At 42.7% G+C, this 21,588-nt stretch overlaps 1 protein-coding gene across 2 annotated transcripts in view; it reads left to right on the top strand.

Moving 5' to 3' along the window:
* Positions 1-1,011: 1,011 nt before the first annotated feature.
* Positions 1,012-21,588, top strand: part of COX17 (cytochrome c oxidase copper chaperone COX17) — a 66,253-nt gene continuing 45,676 nt past the window's right edge. The window contains exons 1-3 of one of the 2 annotated variants that reach the window (XM_066347548.1): positions 1,013-1,219; positions 3,966-4,053; positions 10,389-10,630. In XM_066347548.1, coding sequence (XP_066203645.1) covers positions 1,116-1,219; positions 3,966-4,050 — 189 coding nt within the window. In that variant the 5' untranslated portion in view covers positions 1,013-1,115 and the 3' untranslated portion in view covers positions 4,051-4,053; positions 10,389-10,630. Of the gene's footprint in view, positions 1,220-3,965; positions 4,054-10,388; positions 10,631-21,588 lie in introns of those variants that run through there. The other variant, XM_066347549.1, reaches the window with a different exon arrangement.

Genomic DNA, 21,588 nt, shown 5'->3' with positions numbered 1-21,588 from the left:
TGTGTACCTCTGTTTTTAAGTATTAAATGCGTGAAATAATAAGCTAACATTCGGTGTATCTTTTTTATATATACTAAAACGGTCATGAGGGCAGAGAACTGTTAAATTATACTGCTCACAAAAATTAGGGGATATTTCAAAATAAATATGAAGCAATAAAATATCCCCTAATTTTTGTGAGCAGTATATTTGAATGCCACCACTAGGGTGAGGTATGTGTGACAAAGGAATCTTTTTTCAATACTTATGGAACTGCATTGTTTACACTGTCTGTGCCACTCATCCTTTAGGTCAAGGAGAGACAGAGAGGGATCCGGGAAGGAAGGAAGCAGGGCCCCACTCTCAAACCCGGGAATTGATGTTACTGAAGAGAAGCTGGCTTTCAATAGCGGGCTCTTCTGTTTAGCATGGACAAGTTGTTCCACTTTCTAGGACTTCAGTTTACAACAGGGGTCCCCAAACTATGGCCCGCAGGCCGCATGCGGCCCCCTGAGGCCATTTATCCGGCCCGCCGCACTTCCAGAAGGAGCACCTCTTTCATTGGTGATCAGTGAGAGGAGCATAGTTCCCATTGAAATACTGGTCAGTTTGTTGATTTAAATTTACTTGTTCTTTATTTTAAATATTGTATTTGTTCCCGTTTTGTTTTTTTACTTTAAAATAAGATATGTGCAGTGTGCATAGGGATTTGTTCATAGTTTTTTTTATAGTCCGGCCCTCCAACAGTCTGAGGGACAGTGAACTGGCCCCCTGTGTAAAAAGTTTGGGGACCCCTGGTTTACAACATTCGGGATACATGAAAGGTGTGAGAGATGGCTGATTAAAGTACATTTCCGACCTTCCTGAGTTAGAAACACTTCCGGCCCTTTCACCCCATCTCCCTGCGCCTGCGCTTGCGCCTGCGCCTAAGAGGTGCCCTCCTCGTACCTTCATTTAGCCTCCTCTGCGCACGCGCCCTTTTTTATCCTTTCCCTCTCACGCGCATCGGTCTGAGAGAGGCAGGACTTCCTGTCCTTCTCTAGACCGGATGCCGGAAGCGACAGCGGTAAATCGGCATTTGCGGAGGCTGGGAGAGTTGAGGGAGTCTCTACTGGTTCCAGCTTTCAGTCTGCACGATGCCGGGAGTGGCGGCCGCAAGCCCTGCCCCTTCTGAGACGCAGAAGAAGCCGCTGAAGCCCTGCTGCGCCTGCCCCGAGACTAAGAAGGCGCGCGATGCGTGGTCAGTGAGCTGCCTGGGAGGGGGCAGCGGGCGGGTTCAGCGCCGCCTTCCGGTGCCTCTGCCCCCTGCCCGGCCTGGGCGGGCCTTGGCCCTCCCCTGCTGGAGCGGCGCTCTTTGGGGTTGTCTGAGCCCACTGGGCTTCGCTGTGGACTGTCCTGTGGGCTGAGCTCGCAGCTCGGGCGGGAGACGGATTGAAGGGATGGGCGAGAGGACGAATCGGCGCGAGCTCGCTTCTACACACTCATTCTTCCTAGGGAGAGTTTTTGAACATACCTTAGGTCGGAAGATGTAGAAATAGGCAAATTTGCCACTTGAATTAATGGCGCTTTAAGTTAATGGAGACTTATACCAGCAATTGCTATACCGAAAAGTAAAAATTTTCTGGGAATGCCTCCCAGAATTTAACGTAGTAGAACATAGGGTACATTTCTTACAGTACTAAAGAATTCACCTCTTCCCTTCCCCCGCTTAGGTAGATAATTTAAAAATCAACAGTCTGTGACGGTTAGGTGACATCGTAGTGTTCAGAATAGTACATCTAGATTATCAGAAACCCACAAAAGCTTCTTTTTTGTTTTCATTTGTGCAGCCTCCGTTATTAGCAGGAATGTTCAGTTAATGTGAATGTATACCGCTCTCCATCCCCTTTTTTTGTCCTTAGATGAAAAACAAAGATATCTTAAGCGGCGTGATGAGGTTAATAAGAGTTGTAAGAGCTCATTGCTTTTTATTAATATTTAGTATTTCGCAAATAATATTGTGGAGGGAGAATTGGAAGTGGAAGTTCTAAACAAGTCACCCCAACATATATATTTCTATGATTTGCAGATTATTGTGAGCTAATGGCAAATTTAGCTGTGGGCAAAAGAGACTGCACCCCACCCCCTTAACTACCTAGAAGAACTTGAATCAGGGGCCTTACCCATAAAAGATTATCAGAAATAACTTCTTTTGACCTTTTTATGGGGTGGGATAAACTGTTTAATAAGCATCAGCTTTTAAAATCTCACAATGACCTTTTGAAGCCCCTAAGGCACCTTATCGCATCTCTAGCTCAGGATATCTTATGTATCCGTGTTCCCTTTCTATCTTTGAACCCCTCCTGAATGTGGGTTCTCTGACTCTCTTATGTGTGTGGGATTTCCATACATATGTATGCATTGTTTATTTTCTGTTGCTAATGTCTCAAGCCTATTTGATTATTAGACCAGCCAGAAGAACCTTGAAGGTAAAGTTTGTTCCTCCTCCACAAAAGACTACAGTCTTATACTGAAATAGCCTCCATAGTAACAGTAAGTGCTTGTTGAACATTCAGATAGTATGGTGTCATGATTAAGAGCCTGGAATCCAGAGTCAGGGTTTGAATCCTGGTCCACCAACTTTGTGACCTTGAGCAAATTATTTAATGTATCTGTCTCATTTGTCTGTAAAATGGGCCTAATAATAGTTTTTGTCTCCAGGGTTACTATAAGGGTTAATGATATAAACCACATCAGGTGCTTAGCACAGTATTTATAGTATTCAATAAATGATCAAGGAACACTAGCTGTTACTTTCATAAGGAGCTCACCATCCCAGACAGTCACTCTCATTTTCAGGCAGCCCTTGAGCTTTATTTGAGGGATGTGTAGGGTTAGATAGAGGGAGAGAGCCTACCCTTTTTTAAAATTACTTTTGTATTAATTGTCTCAGACCACTGTGACTTCTCCCCAATTATCTGTAGTCAGAAGTTTTTACTTCTAATTGAATTTAGCTTAACTTGATTCTTTGCTAAAGACTACATTTTCAGGCCCTAGAACTAAGCTGTGTGGTCCTAGTCTTTACTTCATGAATTTTATAAGTGGAAAGGTTTCTGGTCATTATGAGAGGGTTTCATTAGGGGAGAGTTCTTGGTTGCTGTTTATGTTGTTGGGTGTCCTGTGATTAGAAGTAGATTTATTTAGTTGTATTTTTATATAGGAGAAAACAAAATATTTAATACCAGTATGATAGCAGGCAAAAATTAAGTCCTCTGTCTTTTAATTAATGTAAATATTTTATTCACCCAGTTTATTTCATTATAGAGCAGTATTATGCCTTGGATATAGACTAGAGGCGATATTTGATATGCATACTTATAACTTTTAATCAAACTCCCCCTTCCAAAATAAAACAAAACAACCTAGTTATCTTTGAAACATATTTATGGCGTTGGCCAGATAGCTGGATTGGTCACCCTGACACAGAGGTTGCCAGTTCAAACCTTGGTCAGAGCACATACAGGAACAGATTGATGTTCCTATCTATCTCTCTCTCTCTCTCCCTTCCTCTCTCTCTAAAATCAGTTAAAATAAATTGTATAGAAACATATTTATGAGCATGGCAGTATCATAAGAGCCAAAAAAAAAAAAAAAGCAATTTGCTGTGGTAGTATTTTTTTCCTTAAGATTTTATTTACTGATTTTATGGGGTGGGGGCAAGAAATACCAACTCATAGTTGCTTCATTTTATTGTTCTTTGCTTGCTTGTTGCTTGTGCCTTGACCAGGCAAGCCCAGGGTTTCGAACTGGTAACCTCAGCATTCCAGGTCAATGCTTGATCCACTGCGCCACCACAGGCCAGGTGTGATAGCATTTTTTTTAAATTCCAGCTACATTCCATCAGACTCATGTTCTGCCTCACTCCCCGTCATTATTTATGCATGCTTATTTATTACTAATGTACTTAATGCCTACTTGTTAGTTAACAAGTACATTTTGTTTTGTAGCATCATTGAGAAAGGAGAAGAGCACTGTGGACATCTAATTGAGGCCCACAAGGAATGCATGAGAGCCCTGGGATTTAAGATATGAATGGTGAGCATGGTACCCCTATTGGGCTCATTGCTTCAGATTTCTCTATTGCTTCACAGATTTCGCAGTCCTTGGGCAACATTCTATCTACAAGGTAGTTCACCTGGTTAATCTAAGGTGCTGAAGTAGCACTAAAAATAACAAGTTCCTGATGTAGGGAAGAAGCGATACTAATGAACTGAGAGGCACTCAGTGGATTTGCAAAGGTGAGAATCTAGCTTTCAAGAAAGGGCTTGACAAAAACCTGTAGAGTTATGGTGGTAGAGTCAGAAGGGGACCTATGGCTTAGGAAATTCATAATGTTCAGTTGTGTGACCCAAAGGAACTAAAAGGAAAACATTCTCTATTCCTTGATTCAAATGTTGTGGGTCTTTAGTGAGAGCTTCTTTTAAATAAGAGTAGGCAACACGTGTAAGCATTGCTTCTGCTAAACAGAAATGGAATTTTTGCTCTTTTTTTCTGATGCTGTACTTTATTCTAATAAAGTTCTGATAACTAAAACCTCAGACCATTTTTTTAAAGAACTTTGAATCTAAATTTTAATGCTGAAAGGAACCTTGAATGATTTTCTTTTGTTTGGAAGCTCTTCTTTTAGATAGCAACTTGATTCACTCCCTCACTTCATTCAAGTCTCTGTTCAAATCCCTCCTTATTGGAGAGGCTTTCCCCCAACATTCCATCTAAAGTAGCATCCCTTCCCCATCACTGTCTTCCAGCCCTGTCCCAGAGGACTCTCTGTGGTAATGAAAATGTTCTGTACTTACACGCTCTAGTATGGTAGCCGTGAGCCATATGTAGCTGTTAAGCCTTTGCAATGTGAGTAGTTAAACTGAAGAACCGTATTTTTAGTTTTATTTAATTTTAATAGCCATATGTGACTAGTGACTACTTTATTCTTAACACCATTGCCTGCATGTTATGTATGTATTGATCATGTATATCAGGGGTCCCCAAACTTTTTACACAGGGGGCCAGTTCACTGTCCCTCAGACCCTTGGAGGGCCGGACTATAAAAAAAACTATGAACAAATCCCTATGCACACTGCACATATCTTATTTTAAAGTAAAAAAACAAAACAGGAACAAATACAATATTTAAAATAAAAAACAAGTAAATTTAAATCAAGAAACTGACCAGTATTTCAATGGGAACTATGGGCCTGCTTTTGGCTAATGAGATGGTCAATGTGCTCCTTTCATTGACCACCAATGAAAAAGGTGCCCCTTCCGGAAGTGCAGCGGGGGCCGGATAAATGGCCTCAGGGGGCCACATGTGGCCCGCGGGCCATAGTTTGGGGACCCCTGATGTATATTTTGCTCTACCTATAATGTGACCTCAGAGAGTAGGAATTTTCTGTGTCACTCACTGTCATATCCCCAGGACCTATCATACTGTCTGGCACATAGTAGGCTCATTAGAGGATTTTTAATTAAATGAATAAATAAATGAGGAAAATAAGTCCTATAAATATGAAATGATTCTTGAGTTGGGTTAGCAGGACCAGAATTGGAACCGTGTCCAGGAAGACTCCCTCCGCTTTGTGTGCCTATGGCACCGTCTCCCCTCCCCGGCTACCACCACCCTGGACCCTCCCATCGATGTCACGCCACCACTTTTAACTTAATAATAGCTGAGAGATAATGCTAAGGCCACATACCAATATAATAGTAATAGGGAGCCTGGCTTCTTTCCCTTTCACCTCCTTCCTGCCTCTGGAATTTCTCATACAGCCAGTGTTCCGCGTGGAGCTGTACAGAAGGAGGGGTAAGGAGCTTGTCCCAAGCAGATAAGAGGTATCACTGTGTAGACAGTGTCGGCTGAAAGTCCTCAGACTAATTTTCGTTTTCCTGATGTCTAGCCTCGCATGTGTTTAACTTCAGCTACATTTAATGTTCATCAAGCCATTAATCCTCTCTGGACTTTACCTTTTTATTTATAAAAAGAGAATCATAAGTTTTATGATTTAAATATATGATACCTACTGTGTGTATACATGAGATACTCACATGTCTTTTAGATTAGATGGTTATTTAAAGAAATCCCATGGTAAACCATTTTATAAAATAAGTAAATTTGGGTGGGGAGCTGATTATTTTTAAAGACAGGGAATCTCAACATTTGTGCATGGTTTTCTTTTTTACATCTTTAAACTGCTTTATTAAAACAAATAAAAAATAAAATGCTTTATTGAAGGTTAATTGGTATATAATAAATTATACATATTTAAAGTGTATGATTTGGTAAGTTGACCTATGTTTACAAGCATGAAACAGCCAATATAGTGAACATGTTCACCCCAAAAATGAGCTTTCTAATCTCTCCCTCCTGCCCTTGCCTGACCCACCATCCCCAAGTGACAGTCAGTCTGCTGTCACCATTAGATTAGTTTTCATTTCGTGGAATTTCATCTAAATGGAATTATGTGGCATTTACTCTTCTGTCAGTTACTCCCACTCAGCATGATCACTTTGAGAGTCATCCATGCCCTGTGGGTGTCATTAATTTATTCATCTGAATTATTTTCAGCTTTGAACTGTTACATGTAAAGATGTTATGAACATTAGTATACAATAATTTGGGGGGAATGTGTTTTCTTTTGGGTAAATTGCTACCAGTGGAATAGTTTGATTATATGGTTAAATGTATATTTAACTTTTATTTATTTTTTATTGGAATTCTTTTTTTAGAGAGAGAAAAGAAAAGGGAGGGAGGAATAATATCAATTTATTGTTCCACACTTATTTATGCATTCTTGTATGTTCCCTGACTGGGGATTGAGCCCGCTACCTTGGTTTATCGGTACAATACTCAAAACAACTGAGCTACCTGCCCAGGGCATATTTACTTTTAAAGAATTGTTTATATTGGTTTTCTGTGTTGCACAAAAAATTATTACAAACCCAGCAGCTTCAAATAGCACATGTTCATTATCTCAGATTTTGTGGGTCAAAGTTAGTATAGCAGACCCAGGGGAAAGTCCTGAGACTGCAAATATACTTCCCTAAGTGGTGGTGGTGGTGGGGGGAGACCGAAGAATGAGGCTGGCCACTCCAGTCTGGTTGTTAATGGAGTTTATTAAAGGGAACGTACATACAGGCCTGTCTAGGGTGGCTGCAAGACAAAGTAGATCCCTGCACCCCTTGCCAGATGCTGAAAATTTATAGGGTAAAGGGGAGCATAGTCTTGGGTACTAGAATATGAGTGTTGCCAGGTACAGAAAATTACGTCCCTGACCAGGTCAGGACAACAGCCTGTTCCAAGAAGCAGCACGTAGCAGGAGGTAAGGGAGGGATGCTGGTTTATGTCAGAGTGAACATCAGTTATGGTCAGTCTATAAAGGAGTTTCTAGAAAGCAACCTCTGTTCTGGCCCAGGTCTAGCTTGCAGGACAGATAGTTATATCATGCAACAGTCTCTCCTCCACATTTGTTCATAATTGAATTCTCTTGCTAGTCAGTTGTGTAAGCTGTTGACTAGGTCCATGCCTGCCTTGATAAAGAGGGTTATTTTTTAAAATGCTAATTTTAGGCCCTGGGCAACTGGCTCAATGAATATAAAGTGTTGACCCAAAGCAGCAGAGGTCATAGGTTTGACCCCTGGTCATGGCACGTTCAAGAAGCAACCAGTGAGTACACAATGACATGGAACAACAAGTTGATGCTCCCCCCCCCCATTTTTCCTCTTTCTCAAATCAATGGAAAAATTAAAAATGCTACTTTTAGGAGCATCAGATGCTTCTCGTGGACTTTATGTAGATTCCAATGGTAGTGAAATTGTTGTAAGTGCATGTATTCACAAGGACCAGGAGATATCATTGTTTTCTTATGTTATTGGAACAGTGAGAGTGATTCCTGTTTTTAATTTGTGTACAAAAGAATGCAAGAGCTTTGAATTTAGAATACCTGATGTTTAACTGATATTTTATAGGCTCTTTGGCAAGTCCTTAACTTTCTGAACCTTAGTTTTTCCTCATTTGTAAAACAAAGTTTACATGACCAAATTACTTGATAGAGTCATTATGATAATTAAATGATATATGTATGTATGAATAGGCTTTGTAAACTGTCAAGTAGAAACCAAAAAGAATATCCCATATCTTGGGAGTTGTGGATAGCAGACTTTTAATTGAGGTCTGTTGAATATATGACCTAATAATGTATTTTTGAATTCTGGTTGGAAGAGCGGTCTTAACCCACATAGGGCCTGAATATTTGGAAGAGTAGCAGGTGTCCGGCTTCCCCAACCCTGGGAGAAACGGAGGACCAGGGAAGTCAGAAACAACTTGCTAAAATTGAGGGGATAGATGGTGGAATTAAAACTAGTAAGCTCTTTAATGTTCCCCAAATCACAGACACTTACACTTCGCTCTTTGCACTTAATGGGGTTTTATTGACATTTTCACTTCTAGGATAGCACCTAGTCTTGCTCTATAATCATAAAACTGTATTATGAATGCTTGTTAGACCTATTGTTGAAATGCACAGGTGTATAAAACCAGGTCATTGGCTGTAGGGTAAAATCTAACACTACTGCATGCACTGTTATGAGTGGAAACTTAATTAAATTGATATGTCAGATTATTAGATCATGTTTTTCTCAGGATAGTTTCAAAGGGAAAGTATTTTACAAACTTAGGTCTTCTCAGTAATGATCATGAAAGTTCCATAATTCAGAAACCTTCATAGATACTGGTATTTCCTAAATAATGTAGGTCTTAATTGTACTTTGAAATCAGTAGGTTGGAACTTAATATAAAAAGAGGCTACATTCAGCCAGAGGGGAATTTTCCAAAATTCACAGGCCTGGGCCCTGATCTGCACATGTTGGCTGAAACTCCTAGGTAATTTTCAAGAACCAGTGGCTTAAGCTGAAGAAGTAGAAAGGATAATTCTAAATATGAACTATTGAAAGATTTAATAGTGGCAAGGCAGAGACTTGAATACTACTCCTAAGGAAAGTTAGGCATGTGATGGTGGCAGTTCTAAACACTTCTGCCTTATGACTGCTTCTTTCACTGAAAGAGAAACCAGAGGAGCTTAGATATGCTCAAAAATGTAAATAGGAAACGGCAGCTAGTATCATTCTGCCTTTAGGATTCAGAAGGAACCTGGAGAACTCAGTTTGGGAGCTAAAATCATTGAAAGAAATTAGAAGACTAGTTAGTGGTGGTTATACTCAGTATTTAAGTTTAAACTTGATAGTAGGTTGAAATATGCTTAAAATACGCTGATTTCACACACAAAAGCAACTGATTATTCATGAAAATATCTTGAGAAAATCCATAAAGGGTTATTTCTACTATTCAAGCATTTATTCATTTAATAGATATTTATTGTTCAGAATCCTAAAAAAAAACCAACATGAGAAGGACAGAATCTCTTCTGTCAAGGACTTTATACCCACAGATACACTCAGAGGCTTTCTCTCTCTCTCTCTCTCTCTCTCTCTCTCTCACACACACACACACACACACACACACACACACACACACACACACACACACACAAAATATATATATATAATGTTTGCTATGGACTGCTGTCCCTTGAAATGTTGAGTGGCTTCATTTTTGGTTCTTCCCTGCTCAAACGTTAACTATATTTTTCCTTTGAGCCTTTTAGAAAATGGAGAGTTTAGATGTTATATTGTCGATGAGGCTTATCTTTTCTAAACCAAATAGAAAGAATAGCTAGATGAGAGAAACACTTCAATTAGATTTGAAGAGTTGGCCAGCCCAAATTACCTGGTTACCTTTTTAGCCTTGTACTTTGTTTTCTGGGATAAAGACAGACTCGGGGTGGAGGTGGGTGAGAGAGAAGCCTGACTAGACCAGCAGCCTTGTCCTCTGCTACTCTCCCTTTTTGATCTTTACAAAGGAATTTCAGAGGGTTACCCATATTTTACCCTTGGGTAGAAGTGAGTAACTTTCCACAGAAAGTGCGTTGGCTACAGAGCTGACCTTCTACCTTTCACTTCACGCAGTCTTTGCCAAACATACTTGAATCAGCAGAGAGGGGTTGGCAAATCTTGAATATCTAAAAATAAACTGCCATGCCTTTTTGAAAAGATATTTTTGAGAAAATAAATACATAGTGTTTACTTCAACAAAGACTTCTTAACATTTAACAATGCAATGGATTGAACAGTTTCAGAGATAGTTTTGAGTTGGAGAAAACTAGAATTTTAAAATGTGGACCTTTCATTTCCTAACTTTTTTTGTGGCAGGCAATTAGTAGTACTTGGCCGAGCCTCTTATTTATAGTGGTCTAAGTTCCCTAATCCATAGGTCTGGCCTGATGTTTGAAATCTGACTTTCTAAAAGAAATCTTTTTCTGTAGGTGGTCTGTCTGCTCTGTGAATGAATAATTCCTGAAGAATGAAGATGATTTCATAATTTGGGGAGTTCTTTAATGAGCTTTGATGAATGGAAAAGTATTTATAATTTATTAAAAAAAAAAAGAAAATTTCCTGGTCAAAAATCTTCAAGTGTGTTTGTATCTGTGTTCCTCACATCCTCACATGGTATTTACTTATTTGTTTTTCTTAAAGGGTATAGAATAAATAAATCTTGTAATATGAATGTCTTATGTTGTGTCATTCTGGGAACTCTGGTACTTGTTTCAAGGAGAACGCAGATACTCATCCAGTGAAATCTCTGAAATCAAGTGCATGGGAGTAAGAAATAACCTTTGCCAATTTGTAATAAGAATAGTAGCCATAGAATCTCACTTACAGTTCTGGGTTTTTTTTACCTTTCTTAAAGGCAAGAACTAGACAAGCTTTCAGTTTTACTATTTTAAATTCTTACTGTTGTTCATTACTAGTTCTCTCTTTTGGGAAAGTAATTTATTTAAATTTTGGACCACATTCAGATACCTTGGCTTGGAAGATCTCAATTGTTTGGCCTAATTAATCTATAGATGGCTAATTACATTTTAGGACAGATCAGGATCATATATAAGGTCTACCGAACGGAAAGTTCTGTCCGTTTTTGGAATAAAACAAGATAAAAATTTTTCTTACCGTCAATAAACTTTATTAAATAATATATTTCCACACCTATCCTATCTTCTGAATATGGTCCGAAATGGTTTGCTGAGCTGAATTAAGCCTTTCTGCGATCTCCGATGTTGTCAGAAAAGGATCTTGCTCCAACATGGTCTTAACAACACCGTCATCGATCAAAGGTGGTTGGCCAGAACGTTGCTTATCAGAAAGGTCGAAATCACCTGTTTCGAATTTTTTGAACCATCTTCTGCATGTCCTATCAGAAACTGTACCTTCACCAAACACTTTCAATAAATTTCTACATGATTCTGTAGCATTTCTTCCTTGTTGAAATTCGTATACAATACAGTAGCGTAAATGAACTTTATCAGTAGCCATGGGTACAATATCACTTCACACATAAGACTAACGTGAATCAACTTTGTTTTAGTTAATTTGCTACGTCAGTATGTATACATTAAGTGATAATAGAGAGGCACACATGCACCAAATAAACATGTGCTTACGTGTCTAAACTTGTGATAGAAATGGACAGAACTTTCCGGTAGACCTTATATTTAATGCTTCGAGGCCAGAGAGAATTGTCTCATTACTTAGAGACCAAGCCAGAGGTTGAAGTAGTACCAGTAAATCACTAATGAAATAGCTCTATGCTATGCTGTAGTGATACCTGGAATAAAATGTAGAGAGTAGTTCACTAACTATAGCAACCCTGTGGTCCTGTTAGTTGCTTAAGGGCTAATCAAGCAATAGATTATATTCTGCCTTTAAGGAAATTGAGTTAAATCTCAACAAAAGATAACTGAGGAACATAAATAAGAGAATATGTATTGTTTATATGTCATTGTGTAATGGGACAGTTGCCTCTTTTATAAAATAAAGAAGCTGAATTAAATTATTCCTTAGGATTGGATTCATTTTTATTAAAGAGCATGGCTTTGAAGTGTGATAGCCTTCAGTTCAACAGCTGCCTATGGGTGTCAAAGAAGTTAGAGCCTCTTTGGCCTGTTTTTCTCATCTGAAAGAAAAAAAGCATTTTGTAGTTTTTTGAGCATTCTTCTAGGTGAAGAATAGAATCTTGGACTCCTAAGACAGATAATTAACCAACTTACAGATCCTTGGCAGATGATTATCCTGGTTCTGCTTGAATATATTCTGGGACTACAAAAATTAATAACCTTATTATCCAATGTTAATTATTGATATATGCTGTCCCATACTTTCATATGCATTTACATATTTTTAAAAATAAAAGATCATTTTTGCACACTATTTTTAATGAGATCATAATAGTAATTGCCTTTCTCCCTTAATATATTTTACCATCAGTGCTAGTTCTACAGTGTGATTTGTGTCAGCTATGTATGATATAAATCCATTCTGTGACTTATCATTTAACCAATTCCCAATTGTTTGTATGTTTATTCATTAAATGTTTTATGAAATACCTGCTCTATGTCAGATACCATTCTAGGAATTGGGTCTTAGTCTTGAATAGGATACACACCAGATACCTAAAATATTTCTGATTGTGGGGGAGGGTAGTGTTTTGCTTTGTCAGTTGTTTTTATGGAAATATAAGGAAGAAGTCACCTGAAATCCCACCTGTCTACAATAGGACCACTTCTGGACAACCTGCTTGGCATTCATCTTTTTCTGCATGTATATACTCTTTTATTTATTTTTTTCCATAACAACATGGCAATGGAAGGTTCATAGGCAAGTTGTTACAAATGTCTTTTACTAATCACTTAGCCAAGGACGGGCCAGAAGCTCTGCACATTTTCAAGGCTTTAGATGAGTACTGCCTCACTGATCTCTAGAAAGGGGTGCCCATTTGTGACTTAGTATCTGGGAGTGCCTATTTCTCTAAACTCTTAGCAAGGTTAATTTTTTCAACCTTTGCTAGTTTGAAATGCTCACCTGATTTTTTTAAATTCAATTAAATCTATTTATTTTTTAGAGAGAGGCAAGGGAGAGAGTTTGGAAACATCAACCCGTAGTTACGGTGCTTTTAGTTCATTGATGGCTTCTCATGCATGCCTTGATGTGGGGAAGAGAGGCTTCCAGCTAAGCCAGTGACCCCTTGCTCAAGCCAGCGACCTTTGGGCTCAAGCCGGATGAGCCCACACTCAAACCAGCAACCTCAGGGTTTTGACCTGGGTCCTCAGCATCCCAGTTTGACACTCGATCCACTGCACCATCACCTAGTCAAACTAATTCTACTTATTGATGAAGGGAGGGAGAGAGACAGTAACATTGATCTTTTTCTGTATGTGCCCTGACTGGGATCAACCTGGCAACCTCTGCTTCAGAGTTTAATAACTTTATGTAATACATTTTTTTTTTCAAAGTTCGGGCCCCAAAATTAAGGTGTGTTTTATATTATACATGGGGAAATATGGTAATAGAAAATCTTCATCAAGGGAAACACTTGACTGGAAATCCAGCATTAGGGCAAGTTCTACAGGCAATAATATAGGCTCAACAATGCCTCCTAAGGCTCAAGTTTTTATCACTGAGCTCTCTTAGGTCTGATGAAGCTAATCATGTACTTTATTGTTCAAGTGTTGCAGAAGAGAGAAGTCATTCCCAAGGCATGATTTCTCTCTTTGTTTTAGTCTGATTGAGCCAATTAGGTTTATGTGTATTTTTATGAACCAATAAGAGTTTTCAGCAGAATGTCTTATGCTGATTGGCTTAAACAGAATCCCCCCACCTCCCTGGTTAGATATCAGAACAAACTGGAATTCTGTTATAGCAAAGATGGTATATGGATATTGAGTAGGTAGCGCGTTTTCCACTAAACCAGGGGTCGGGAACCTCTGGCTCGTGAGCCAGGTTTGGCTCTTTTGATGGCTGCATCTGGCTCAAAGACATCTTTAATTAAAAAAATAATAATAAAAATATAAAACATTCTCATGTTTTACAATCCATTTACCGCTCATGTTCATGGTTGCGGGTGGCTGGAGCCAATTACAGCTGTCCTCAGGACAACACCAAATTTTTATTGGATAATGCATAACGTACAAGGGTTGTTGTATGGCTCTCACAGCCAAAGAGGTTCCCGACCCCTGCACTAAACCATCTTGTTTCCTTAACAACCAGGTCATCCTGAGTGGTCAAATTGAGTTTTTTCTTTAATTGTTATTTTTTAATTTTTATTGATTGATTTTAGTGAGAGAAAAAAGGGGGAGAGAGACAGGAACACTGATCTGTTCCTGTATGTGCCCTGACCAGGGATCAAACCAGCAACCTCTGTGCTTTGGGATGATGGACTAACCAACTGAGCTATATGGCCAGGGCTCAAAGGAGTCAAAGGAGTAATTCCTCTTATAGTTTACTCGAAATTTTGAGAGAAAATTGTTGCTAGAACATAATAAGTAGTCCAATGTTAAGTTTTCATTGACTGAGACAATCATGTCCAGAGAACTGTTCTCTGAATAGTCCTTATGGAAATCCATTGGGACATCCATCTGAATCTGGAGACATTCAACTGCAAGTATCAGAATACCAGCAACATCTTAATGTCTGGAGGTTCAAAAGTTCCAGGTCTGAGACACTCAGTGATACTTTCAAGAACTGCGGTTTATCTCTTTTTCTGTTCTTTATGCCTCTCATTCTTAGGCATATCATATCTCATGGCTATGGTAACTTCAAACATTATATCATCACTTAACTGTGTTCAAGCCAGGATGAAAGTTAGCAGGCCTTCTTACTGTCTTTAACAGGGAGCATGTTTTCCCAGAAGTTCCCATATGCACTTCCTCATATCTCATTGGTCACATCTACTCTTACATCTGTTACCATTCGGGGGAATGAGATCTCATGCTTGCTTTGACGAGTCTTATCTTAGGCCCTGGCAATTGGGGGAGAAGCCCATGTTCCTCAACAAATTGCCAAAGCAAAATCAGACTTCCGTAAATTAAGGAAAGTAAGGTTATTACTATAGGATAGGCAACCAGTAGTGTCTGCCTAAGACCAACTTGGCAGTATGTGTTCAAAGCCTCTGTTCTATTTTAACATTTATATTAGGGAAGCATTAATTGTAAACCTAGTGTTTCTCAAAGTCTGTGTGGTGAAGAACCAGTTTTAATATTTCCCAGTTCACTAATAATATGAATGAAATAAAAAAAAATAAAAATATATATATATATGCATATACATACATACACTTTAAGAAAAGACATACACTGCCTGACCAGGTGGTGGCGCAGTGGATAGAACAGCAGCTTGGGACACTGAGGTCCCACATTCGAAACCTCGAGGTCACTGGCTTGAGGACAGGCTCATCTGGCTTGAGCACAGGATCGTTGGCTTGAGCGTGGGATCATAGACATGACCCCTTGGTTTCTGGCTTGAGCCCAAAAGTCATTGTCTTGAAGCCCAAGGTTGCTGGCTTGAGCAAGGGGTCACTGGCTCGGCTGGAGCCCTCTGGTCAAGGCACTTAAAAGGAAGCAATCAATAAACAACTAAGGTGCTACAGCTATGAAAAAAAAGAAAAGACATATACCACACAAGCCCCATTTTTATTAAATTCAAAGGACACTCGTTTCTCTGTTAAATTGCTATAAAATATCTAAATACTCTTAATTTTTGTTCTTATCTCATCATGGCCAGCTACAGTCCACAGACCACTGTGTTTCGTGATCACAGTTGACAAGGCCCCGGGTCGCACACTGAACTTCATAATTTGGCCCCCGCCTTCCTGCCTCATGTCCTGCTGCTCCCTTTGAGTCACCTACACCAAGCTGTTCTCTGTTACCAGAATATAGCATGTGTTTTTGTTTTACTTCTGGACTTGATTTCACGTTCTGTTCTCCCTTCCTGTAATGCCTTCTCCTAGCTGGGCATCTCTTCAGACCAGCTTAACTGCCACCTTCCGTGTCTGTTTTTCCTGGATGCTTTGCTCCCCCCTCAGTGCTCCCTCTGAATCCCGAGTATACTTACTCGATTGGAGTGTTGTTATTTCTAGATCAGCCTCCCTCACTCAAAAGTTCCCTGAAGGTGATAATTGTCTTGCTCATATTTTTATCCCTGTTCTTGGAGCACAGACATTGCCCTAAATAAATGCTTATTGAATTGAAATGACTCAACAAATAAGACGTTTCTGTTTTATTTTCTGATTGACTTTATTTTTTATTGAATTTATTAGAGTGACATAGGTTAATAAAATTATACAGGTTTCGTGTGTATAATTTTATAATTCATCATCTCTATATTATATTGTTTTTTTTTATTGTTCCCAAAATATTTTCTACTGTGCTTCTGCCTGCATGTTTGTGGATTTTCTTATAAGAACACACCATTTTGACAGCCAGATTTTTCTTTCCTCTTCTAACAAGTCTGAGTTTAAAAACAAGATACTACTTTTCATTGTGTATTCCCTTCATAGGGCCAGTTCTACACACGTCAATGTCATTATCACCACAGGCAGCATGTGTGGGCGACAGTTGTCCCTCACCATTCGTGGTTCACTTTTTGCAGTCTCACTGTATCACAGATTTTTAAATTGCATATATCTAATTTTGTATCGTGGATTTTTTGCTATATTGCAGGATTTTACCTAGGTTTAGGAATGTAGAAAGTGTTTAAGAGTATAGGAAGTGTTTATAAGGGTGTGGGAAAGGTTTATAAGAGTGTGGGGAGGATTTATAAAACCTTTAAAAAACATATACATAATAAAATAAATATAAGGTCACCAGTATGTGGATTTTCGCCTATCATGGCGGGGTTCTGGAACCTACGCCCTGTGATAGACGAGGGACCACTGTATGAGCCCCTGGTGCCACTCCAACAGCGTGCTCCAATCCTCTAACAATAAATGAGCCTGTACGTGGATACGTAGACACTCCCAAAAGTACCTAGCAGGGTGGTACAGCACAGAGAGCGCACAAATTAGAGTCACGGTGACCTACTCTTTAGACCTTATTAATATGCTAGCTCTGTGGCCTTGGGCAAGTTCCTTAACTTTTCCGAGCCTGTCCCATTAAAATAAAAAAGATTTCATGGGATAACATGAGGAAACAATAATTTTTGACAAAAGTCTCAATGGGCCCATATGTGGATTGACAAGGAAAGCAGGCTGAGAACAGCAGTCAATAGATTTGCCTGTTTCTTTAAAGAGTTGAGGCCAGCCTATGCTTCAGGCAGCTGAGAAAGATGACCTGCTTTGAAATTCTATCTTGGGCACAGCCTTGGTTGCTTCTCTGTTCCTGTGCTTCTGATTTCCTTGCTCCCAGCATTGGCAGCTCACAGGGTGCATGACTAAGGTGGAGGGATAAGCAGCTGCTGCTTGTTAACAAGCCGCTGGTTGGGTTGGGAGGCAGGCATCAGAGCAATTTATGAGGACCCAGTAACTTCTCTGCTCTGATGACAGCAGAGATCCAAACCCCTGCGGTGAGAGAGGCTCCAGGGGAGGCCCTTTCTTCTCCAGGCACTCTGTTCCTTTACTGCCCAGCCTCCCCCCTTGGCTTTAGAAAGGAGGGGATACATGCACGTTATTTTATTTTAATTAAATGAAAGAAACTGGCCCTTCAGCATGCTGTGCATTTTCACATCTCTGCCTCACTTCTGCGGTCCTCACTACGGGCAGTGCTCTTCTCCCTCTACCTGCCCGGCCATCGGGCAGCGCTCTTCTCCCTCTACCTGCCCGGCCATCGGGCAGTGCTCCTCTCCCTCTACCTGCCCGGCCATCGGGCAGTGCTCTTCTCCCTCTACCTACCCGGCCATCGGGCAGTGCTCTTCTCCCTCTACCTGCCCGGCCATCGGGCAGCGCTCTTCTCCCTCTACCTGCCCTTCTCCCTCTACCTGCCCGGTCATCGGGCAGTGCTCTTCTCCCTCTACCTACCCGGCCATCGGGCAGCGCTCTTCTCCCTCTACCTACCCGGCCATCGGGCAGTGCTCTTCTCCCTCTACCTGCCCTTCTCCCTCTACCTGCCCGGTCATCGGGCAGCGCTCTTCTCCCTCTACCTGCCCTTCTCCCTCTACCTGCCCGGTCATCGGGCAGCGCTCTTCTCCCTCTACCTGCCCTTCTCCCTCTACCTGCCCGGTCATCGGGCAGTGCTCTTCTCCCTCTACCTGCCCGGCCATCGGGCAGTGCTCTTCTCCCTCTACCTGCCCTTCTCCCTCTACCTGCCCGGTCATCGGGCAGCGCTCTTCTCCCTCTACCTGCCCTTCTCCCTCTACCTGCCCGGTCATCGGGCAGCGCTCTTCTCCCTCTACCTGCCCTTCTCCCTCTACCTGCCCGGTCATCGGGCAGTGCTCTTCTCCCTCTACCTGCCCGGCCATCGGGCAGTGCTCTCCCTCTACCTGCCCGGTCATCGGGCAGTGCTCCTCTCCCTCTACCTGCCCGGCCATCGGGCAGTGCTCCTCTCCCTCTACCTACCCGGCCATCGGGCAGTGCTCCTCTCCCTCTACCTACCCGGCCATCGGGCAGTGCTCCTCTCCCTCTACCTACCCGGCCATCGGGCAGTGCTCTTCTCCCTCTACCTGCCCTTCTCCCTCTACCTGCCCGGTCATCGGGCAGTGCTCTTCTCCCTCTACCTGCCCGGTCATCGGGCAGTGCTCCTCTCCCTCTACCTGCCCGGCCATCGGGCAGTGCTCCTCTCCCTCTACCTACCCGGCCATCGGGCAGTGCTCTTCTCCCTCTACCTGCCCTTCTCCCTCTACCTGCCCGGTCATCGGGCAGTGCTCTCCCTCTACCTGCCCGGTCATCGGGCAGTGCTCTTCTCCCTCTACCTGCCCGGCCATCGGGCAGTGCTCTTCTCCCTCTACCTGCCCGGCCATCGGGCAGTGCTCTTCTCCCTCTACCTGCCCGGTCATTGGGCAGTGCTCTTCTCCCTCTACATGCCCGGCCATCGGGCAGTGCTCTCCCTCTACCTACCCGGTCATCGGGCAGTGCTCTTCTCCCTCTACCTGCCCGGTCATCGGGCAGTGCTCTTCTCCCTCTACCTGCCCGGCCATCGGGCAGTGCTCTCCCTCTACCTGCCCGGCCATCGGGCAGTGCTCCTCTCCCTCTACCTGCCCGGCCATCGGGCAGTGCTCTCCCTCTACCTACCCGGCCATCAGGCAGTGCTCTCCCTCTACCTGCCCGGCCATCGGGCAGTGCTCTTCTCCCTCTACCTGCCCGGCCATCAGGCAGTGCTCTCCCTCTACCTGCCCGGCCATCGGGCAGTGCTCTTCTCCCTCTACCTGCCCGGCCATCGGGCAGTGCTCTCCCTCTACCTGCCCGGCCATCGGGCAGTGCTCCTCTCCCTCTACCTGCCCGGCCATCGGGCAGTGCTCTCCCTCTACCTACCCGGCCATCAGGCAGTGCTCTCCCTCTACCTGCCCGGCCATCGGGCAGTGCTCTTCTCCCTCTACCTGCCCGGCCATCAGGCAGTGCTCTCCCTCTACCTGCCCGGCCATCGGGCAGTGCTCTTCTCCCTCTACCTGCCCGGCCATCGGGCAGTGCTCTTCTCCCTCTACCTGCCCGGCCATCGGGCAGTGCTCTTCTCCCTCTACCTGCCCGGTCATCGGGCAGTGCTCTTCTCCCTCTACCTGCCCGGCCATCGGGCAGTGCTCTTCTCCCTCTACCTGCCCGGTCATCGGGCAGTGCTCTTCTCCCTCTACCTGCCCGGCCATCGGGCAGTGCTCTCCCTCTACCTACCCGGCCATCAGGCAGTGCTCTCCCTCTACCTACCCGGTCATCGGGCAGTGCTCTTCTCCCTCTACCTGCCCGGTCATCGGGCAGTGCTCTTCTCCCTCTACCTGCCCGGCCATCGGGCAGTGCTCTCCCTCTACCTGCCCGGCCATCGGGCAATGCTCCTCTCCCTCTACCTGCCCGGCCATCGGGCAGTGCTCTCCCTCTACCTGCCCGGCCATCGGGCAGTGCTCTCCCTCTACCTGCCCGGCCATCGGGCAGTGCTCTCCCTCTACCTGCCCGGCCATCGGGCAGTGCTCTTCTCCCTCTACCTGCCCGGCCATCGGGCAGTGCTCCTCTCCCTCTACCTACCCGGTCATCGGGCAGTGCTCTTCTCCCTCTACCTACCCGGCCATCGGGCAGTGCTCTTCTCCCTCTACCTGCCCGGTCATCGGGCAGTGCTCTTCTCCCTCTACCTGCCCGGCCATCGGGCAGTGCTCTTCTCCCTCTACCTACCCGGCGATTCACTCGAATCGCTCACTCACTCGAATCGAGCCTTACACCTTGAATCAAAAGTTAGCTCTTATGTCTTCCTGCCTCTAGGCCATCCTTTCTTCTAGGCTGCCACCTCTCTTTAAACATAACCCACTTGTCGTGCATCACACTTTGAATTGCCCTTTTTAAAAAAGGTTTTTATTTTTCAATTACAGTTGACATGCAGGGTTATTCTGTGTTAGTTTCAGGTGTACAGCACAGTGGTTAGACAATCATGTACTTTACATAGTGTTCCCCCGATATCCCAGCACCCACCTGACACCACAGTTATTACACTATTGACGACTGTATTCCCTGTGCTGTACTTTCATCCCCGTGACGATTCTCTAACTACTAACCTGTGCTGTACTTCTAAATCCTCCTTTTTCACTCAGTCTCCCAACCCCCCTCCCCTCCGGTAACCATCAGTCTGTTCTATCTATGAGTCTGTTTCCATTCTGTTTGTTTGTTTATTTTGTTCTTTAGAGTCCACGTATGAGTGAAATCATATGGTATCTCTCCATATCTGATTTATTTCACTTAAGTCCATCCATGCTGTCAAAATGGTAAGATTCCATTTCTTTCTTATGGCCGAGTAATATGCCATTGTATATGTTTATGCCACAACTATTTTATTCACTTTCTATTGATAGAATCATTCTTTTTCTGAGGATCTTTCCCTTTATACAGTGAAAGCTCTTGGGAATCTTTGTTTCTCTAAGTGCTTGGCTTATAGTGGGCACTCCATAAATCATTACTGTGTTGAAAATCTCTACTCTTCAGCATATTTGACAGTTTCTAATTTCTCACTCATTATGGCTAGGTTATTAGCAGTGTAATAAAAGTCCCTATGGATTGAGCACTGGACTAGTTCTGGAAGATACTGGGTGCCTCCCCATTCCCATACCTCAGCAATAGGAATAATGGCAGGAAGAGCTAACCAGAAGCAAGGAAGGAAATCAAGGAGTCATTTGAAAGCCAGAGGAACATTTTTTAGGTCAGTATTTGCATATTCCAGATTTATTTCTTGGTGACTCAAAGGAGTCCCCGGGTTCATCTGGAAGTTCCTTGGATGTCATAGACTTCTTGGGGGGGGGGGAGTGTGGGGTTGGGAGTCATGGATCTAGCCCTGTATTTCCAAGTGCGACTACTTGGGACACAGCAGTAAGTCTGGTAGACTTGGATTTAAATCCTAATTCTGCCACTTGCATACTATCTATGGGCACTCATTACCTCTCTGAGTCTCAATTTCTTTCAGAGCTGGAAGGAGGGTAGTATTTAATTGAGTTGTGGTGATAAAATAATATTTGTATAAAGTACCTAATCTAGGTCTGGCACTCTGTAGGTATTTAATAGGTGGTAGTTATTATACT

The sequence above is a fragment of the Saccopteryx leptura genome, chromosome 8 (assembly GCF_036850995.1).
Source record: "Saccopteryx leptura isolate mSacLep1 chromosome 8, mSacLep1_pri_phased_curated, whole genome shotgun sequence".
NCBI classification, from domain to species: domain Eukaryota; kingdom Metazoa; phylum Chordata; class Mammalia; order Chiroptera; family Emballonuridae; genus Saccopteryx; species Saccopteryx leptura.
The sequence above is the reverse complement of the archived record's forward strand: the minus strand, read 5'-3'. Positions and strand labels throughout refer to the sequence as shown.